Consider the following 6,084-nt stretch of genomic DNA (forward strand, 5'->3'; position numbering starts at 1 on the left):
AGAACACTGGAGCTAAGTCAATACTGTCAGAGCCTAGGAGCATGATAATTAGGTGCATGGTTCAGCCAGGCATTTCCTATGCTACACTGTTTACTAAGCCTCTGCTACATCTCTCTGCCTCAAAGCTGCACACATTCAATAGCTTTTAAGCTCTCTCAAGAGGAAGCTACAAAGTCAAAGGACACCTTTGGGTGTCACATCATTTTCCAAGGCTGAAATCAGCTTTAGCATTAGAAAATAGAAAGCCTGTCAAAGCCAAGCTACATGAACAGCATGTTTTATCACATGTTAGGATATACTTCTAGGTACAACAGGTTTGGAATGTAATCCAAAACAGTGACAAGGGAGATAAGCTGCTAACTTGCTAGGAAAAAGGACCTGACAACTGTTGTGCCTAGTAGCACTTCAGATTAAATGCTTACACACTGAAGTACTTGGACTATTTGCAGGATGAACAGAACTTTAGTTGAAGAGAACATTTTAAGTAAGAGAACTGCACTCAGTGAGTTTGATAGTCTATAAACAGACATGACAGGAAATATGAAATTAAGCTAGATCCAGTGTAAATAACAAATTTATTGTGGTCACTTGGGTAGAAAAAAGTTCTACACAGAATGCACATGACCAGTTAGAATGTTTTCAACTGGAAAATTTCTAAACCCCCAACTCATTTTACAGTCCCACCCCACTACCCTTCCCTCCCACCTCCCCACAGACATCAAGCAACTGCTAATGAAAAGCAGTAAACAGCCACTTTGGGCTAACATTTCCATCTCCACTCAGAAGTGAAGATTCCAATTACATTCCAGATTAGAGTTCAATATTATCTTAACAGAAGAGTTCCTGAGTCCAGTATTTACAAGGTAACATTCAGAAATCAAGATTTACAATTCATCCTTCTCTCCTGCTTCCTCTTCAGGGGGAGGTCCTGCACTTCCATAAAGCTTGCTAACAATTGGCTGGACAACCTCCTCCAGCTCCTTCTTTTTAGCTTTGAAATCTTCAATTTCAGCATCTTGGTGGCTTTCAAGCCATTCAATCTTTTCCTCTACTGCTTTCTCTATTGTTTCCTTGTCTTCAGATGAGAGTTTGCCACCTAGTTTCTCTTTGTCCCCAATCTGATTCTTCAGTGAATAAGCATAGCTTTCCAACTCATTTCTGGTATCAATACGTTCTTTAAGCTTTTTGTCTTCCTCTGCAAACTTCTCAGCATCATTAACCATTCTCTCAATCTCCTCTGGTGTCAGACGGTTCTGGTCATTGGTAATTGTAATCTTGTTTTTATTTCCTGTGCCCTTGTCTTCCGCTGTAACACGGAGGATTCCATTCACATCTATCTCAAAGGTAACTTCAATCTGTGGGACACCACGAGGAGCAGGAGGGATTCCAGTCAAGTCAAAAGTACCCAGGAGATGGTTATCCTTGGTGAGAGGACGTTCACCTACAGAGGTAAGAGTTTTAGTTTGTACTTGTACCTAAAAGGTGGCGTTACATGTGGTTTGACATGACTAATCTTAGGTTTTGAACCTATATTTTGTTTCACTTTAAGGGGAGGTGAAAGCCCAGCTCAAGTGTGGGAACACTTGAATCTCTGAATGATGACCAGATGGCCTACTCCCAAAACAAGAAATGTTTTAAGTGTTATTTGACTTTAATTGCCTGGAGCAGCATGTACCTTTGCCTGTAACAGCAAAGAGAAATTCTGAGACACCCAGGTTTGTAGTAAAAAGGGTTTTACAATATCAGTTTATTTTAACCTGAATGGGGGTGATTTAGACTTCTCCCTCCAGAGACCACAAGATTAGTGCCCTCATGCAAAGGGAGGAGGGGAACACTGGACAATCCAATCAAGCACTCTATTACTGGAACACTAGTATTCTTTAAGATGCTACAAGTAGCCTTTTGAGTTGGTCTGTTACCAATGTCTCCCCACTAGAGTTGTTTCTTCAAGGGCTATAATGAGGAATTCTGAGATACTTTTGAGGCATGGTCATTCATTGCTCCATGTCTAACTTTAAGAACTTTACTAAGTTTTCACAAAAAAGTGGTGTACAGGATACATCCTATTTTAGTTCAGTGATACAGGACACTTACCTTCATAGACCTTGATTGTTACAGTTGGCTGGTTATCAGAAGCTGTGGAGAAAATCTGTGATTTCTTGGTGGGGACAACAGTATTTCTTGGGATGAGCTTGGTCATAACACCCCCAACAGTTTCAATGCCAAGTGTCAGAGGACACACATCAAGTAACACCAGGTCACCTAAAAGAGACATGTTTCTAGCTTTACTCCTATTCACAGTTAGAGATTCTATTGTTAGACTAGAAATGACAAGGGCCCATAATTACTGTAGCCTTATGAAAGTATGGCAAGTAGAGTGTTCCTAGTAACAATGTTTAGAATTTAGCTTACATGATTTCTGTTCTCAACTTGGATCAGGCCTCCAAAAACCTGCTCCAATACTAGCAGTAAAGTGTAAAAACTCTGAAAGTTACTAGTTTAGGTTTGCACCTACCAGTATCTTGGTCACCCGAAAGGACACCAGCCTGAACAGCGGCACCATAAGCAACAGCCTCATCTGGATTGATGCCACGAGAAGGCTCTTTGCCATTGAAGAACTCTTTAACAAGCTGTTGTATCTTGGGGATTCGAGTAGAGCCACCCACAAGTACAATCTCATCAATGTCGGATTTCTTCAGGTCAGAATCTTCTAGAACTTTCTGCACAGGCTTCATGGTGGAACGGAACAGATCCTAAGAGGCAAAAAGTGACAATAGTAAGGTAAGGCACTACTTCTCCCCTATGCTGGAGAAATATATCTCAGCAAAGTGTGGTCTGGACAAATGACCATGAGCAAGCCAAAACACACACCAAGCATTGACTCCAGCCAGATGTCATCTTACCACATGACCTTGGGCAAGTCTCTTGCCTTAGTTTCTCCTCCCTATTCCCACGTCAGCTAGGGAGTTATTGCTTCATAGCAGAGTTATGTTTATTGTGTTCTGTAAATTTAATGCAACATAAGCAATAGCTGAACATACTAAACATGCAAGTAACTGCAAGACACTGATTTACCACAAAGCAATTGTAACTCTAGCTTCAAATACTAACCATATTCAGTTCTTCAAACTTTGCGCGAGTCAGTGTCTCAGAGAAGTCCTCTCCTTCAAAGAAGGACTCTATTTCAATTCTAGCCTGATGCTGAGAGGACAAAGCTCGCTTTGCTTTCTCTACTTCCCGACGTAGCTTCTGTACAGATCTGTTGTCCTTCCTAACATCTTTTCCAGTTTTCTTCTTGTATAACTTGATGAAGTGTTCCATAACACGTTGGTCAAAGTCCTCTCCACCCAAGTGAGTATCTCCATTTGTAGCCACAACTTCAAAGACACCATTATCAATTGTGAGGAGAGAGACATCAAAGGTTCCACCACCTAGATCAAATACAAGGATGTTCTTCTCACCCTCCCGCTTATCCAGTCCATAAGCAATGGCGGCAGCAGTACTGTGATGAAGAAATAGTAGTTAAGACAACTCACAAGGCCTAGTACAGCATGACATTGCAGAACAGTTAAAAAACTACTCACGGTTCATTGATTATTCTCATTACATTCAATCCAGCAATGGTACCAGCATCCTTTGTAGCTTGACGCTGAGCATCATTGAAATAAGCTGGGACAGTGACAACAGCATGGGTAACCTAGAAGAGCAGGATGAGGATTAATGTAACAACTTCAATAATCAGCAGCAACACCACAAATGAAAGCTTGACAATTTCCAAGTGTTAGAGGAACTGCCACTGCCTTGAGTGCCTTCTCACCTTCCAGGTGAAGAATGGCTTCCTTTAATGGTACCCCTAGAGTGGCCAGACAAGAATTAAGCAAAGATCAATGGGTCCTGTCTGAGTTCTTCAAGTGCTCCCAGCCAAACTGGGTAGAAATTAAGAGTCAAACTTTGGTCTGCAGCTTGGGAGATCACCTGCTGCTATCACTTTGGAAAACTGCTGCTTCTACAAGATGTCACAGTAGACCATTTTTGTTATGTTACCTACCTTCTTTCCTAAGTAGGCCTCAGCAGTTTCCTTCATCTTTGTCAAAACCATAGCAGAAATTTCTTCTGGAGCAAATGTCTTTGTCTGTCCACCACCAACATCAACTTGTATATATGGCTTGGTCTTCTTTTCAAGAACCTTTAAAAACATGAACACTTAAGTTTAAAGAATGTATTTCTAGTAATTTTAAATCTTTGAAGAGAACTGGAACCTGAACAATGCTCACTACTCAAAAAAGTCAAGAAAGGAGAGAAGAGCAGACAATAGATGTTCTCTCCAGTAATATTTTATGCCGAGAGCCCACATTGATTACAATTATGTACATGGATATTACATGTCAGTTCCATTTCCACAATCCATACATTTTTTATGGAAGGCAAGATATTTAGCATTCTGAACTACTCCAGTTATGGGACAGACTATGTGAATAATAGTAACTGTTTCCATCTTAATCACCCTCCCTAATTAGTAAAAAATTAGGGTTTATTGGACAGCAATTAATGATTTTTGGATGCCCAAGAGAATTCATTTTGCGATTATGAATAAGGGGAAGATACAATGAAAACATAAGTCACCTACTGGAGTTTAGATCTGTAATATCCACAAAGACTTTCATTATGCCACAGTCTGATGTAGCAGACCCTCATCAGAGCTCAATCCCATAGGCTTCGACACAGAATCTGAGTCCACAAGTCACTCTTCTCCAACATAAAAGTGGCCTGCCAAGTTAAGCAGTTTGCAGTGTGAATTTTGGCACATACCTTGAAAGGCAGGTATTTGATATCCTGTTGCACGGAGGGATCATTCCACGTGCGGCCAATCAGGCGTTTGGCATCGAACACCGTATTCTCAGGATTGGAGGTGAGCTGATTCTTCGCAGCATCGCCGATGAGACGCTCCCCTTCGGGGGTGAACGCGACGTAGGACGGCGTGATCCGGTTGCCCTGGTCATTCGCAATGATTTCCACGCGGCCGTTCTTAAAGACGCCAACGCTGTGAAAGCAAAGCCGGGGTCGGTCAGCCGTGCGGGACAGGGCCCCCGGCCCCGCGTGGGGAGAAGGGGCCGTGGGGGGGCAGGGAGCGCGCGGCCCTGGCCGGGCAGCCCGCGCTCTACGCACCATGAGTACGTGGTTCCCAGGTCGATGCCCACCACGGTGCCCACGTCCTCCTTCTTCTCCTCCTCCTCGCCGCGCCCGCTGCCCAGCAGCAGCAGCACCACCAGCAGCGCCCGCCTCATGCTGTCCGCCGGGAACCTGGCAGCGCAAGGGAAACGCCTCAGGCCCCCGGCCTGGCCCCGCCGCATCCGCCCGCCCGCCGCGCCTCAGGCCCCCGGCCCGCCGCATCCGCCCGCCCCGCCTCAGGCCCCCGGCCCGGCCCGGCCGCATCCGCCCGCCCGCCGCGCCCGGAGACTAGGGCCCTCCATCGCCCGGGGCGCCGGCACCGCGGCCCCACACAGTAGGCCGCACGCCCCACTCACCGTTACCGCGCCACACACAGACCCGCTCCGCTCGCTACTGCCGGCGCTATGCCTAGGCCACCCCGGCCTCCCACCCTTATATACCCTCCCTCATGGCTTCGTGGAGGCTAGCTATTGGTTGCGGAACCTGCGCTGGAACCTTTCCATTGGTTGGCGCCGACTAAGCTGGCTACTCTTGATTGGCGGAGATCAACCTCTCCGCAATGACGTGTGGCGTCGCGCCCCTCCGTCGTCGTTCCATTGGTCCGCTTTACCCGTGTCGCGGACCAATCAGCTTCGAAGGGACAGCCAAGCGGAGTGAGCCTATTGGTTAGGAGCAGTGGTCACGCTAAAAGAAGAGAGGCAGGGCTGGTCCATTCTGGAAGTTTCTATGGTTACCAGCCCCTGGGGAGGGGGCTGGGAATGGGGGAGCCAGGGGAGTGGGCTGGGGAAGTGGGGGCCAGCGGTTGTCAGGAGAGACCAAGGAGCTAATGGTCACCGCACCTGTACCCACTGCTAGGAGCCAGGGGCCTGGGGCTCGGTGAGGCTCTCCCCACTGGGCCTTGATGGGCCAGAGGAT

General features: G+C 46.2%; 1 protein-coding gene across 1 annotated transcript; it reads right to left on the minus strand.

Annotated features, from left to right (window-relative positions):
* Positions 1 to 590: 590 nt before the first annotated feature.
* HSPA5 (heat shock protein family A (Hsp70) member 5) lies at positions 591 to 5,589 on the minus strand. Its single transcript, XM_077836099.1, has 9 exons — positions 5,526 to 5,589; positions 5,167 to 5,301; positions 4,810 to 5,041; positions 4,049 to 4,186; positions 3,585 to 3,697; positions 3,112 to 3,502; positions 2,516 to 2,753; positions 2,095 to 2,262; positions 591 to 1,441 (listed from the first exon to the last, which is right to left on the minus strand). The coding sequence occupies exons 2-9, from the start codon at positions 5,283 to 5,285 to the stop codon at positions 885 to 887; spliced, it is 1,956 nt and encodes a 651-aa protein (XP_077692225.1). The 5' UTR covers positions 5,286 to 5,301; positions 5,526 to 5,589; the 3' UTR covers positions 591 to 884.
* Between the last annotated feature and the right edge of the window lie 495 nt (positions 5,590 to 6,084).

This window comes from Eretmochelys imbricata, chromosome 16, assembly GCF_965152235.1.
Source record: "Eretmochelys imbricata isolate rEreImb1 chromosome 16, rEreImb1.hap1, whole genome shotgun sequence".
NCBI classification, from domain to species: domain Eukaryota; kingdom Metazoa; phylum Chordata; order Testudines; family Cheloniidae; genus Eretmochelys; species Eretmochelys imbricata.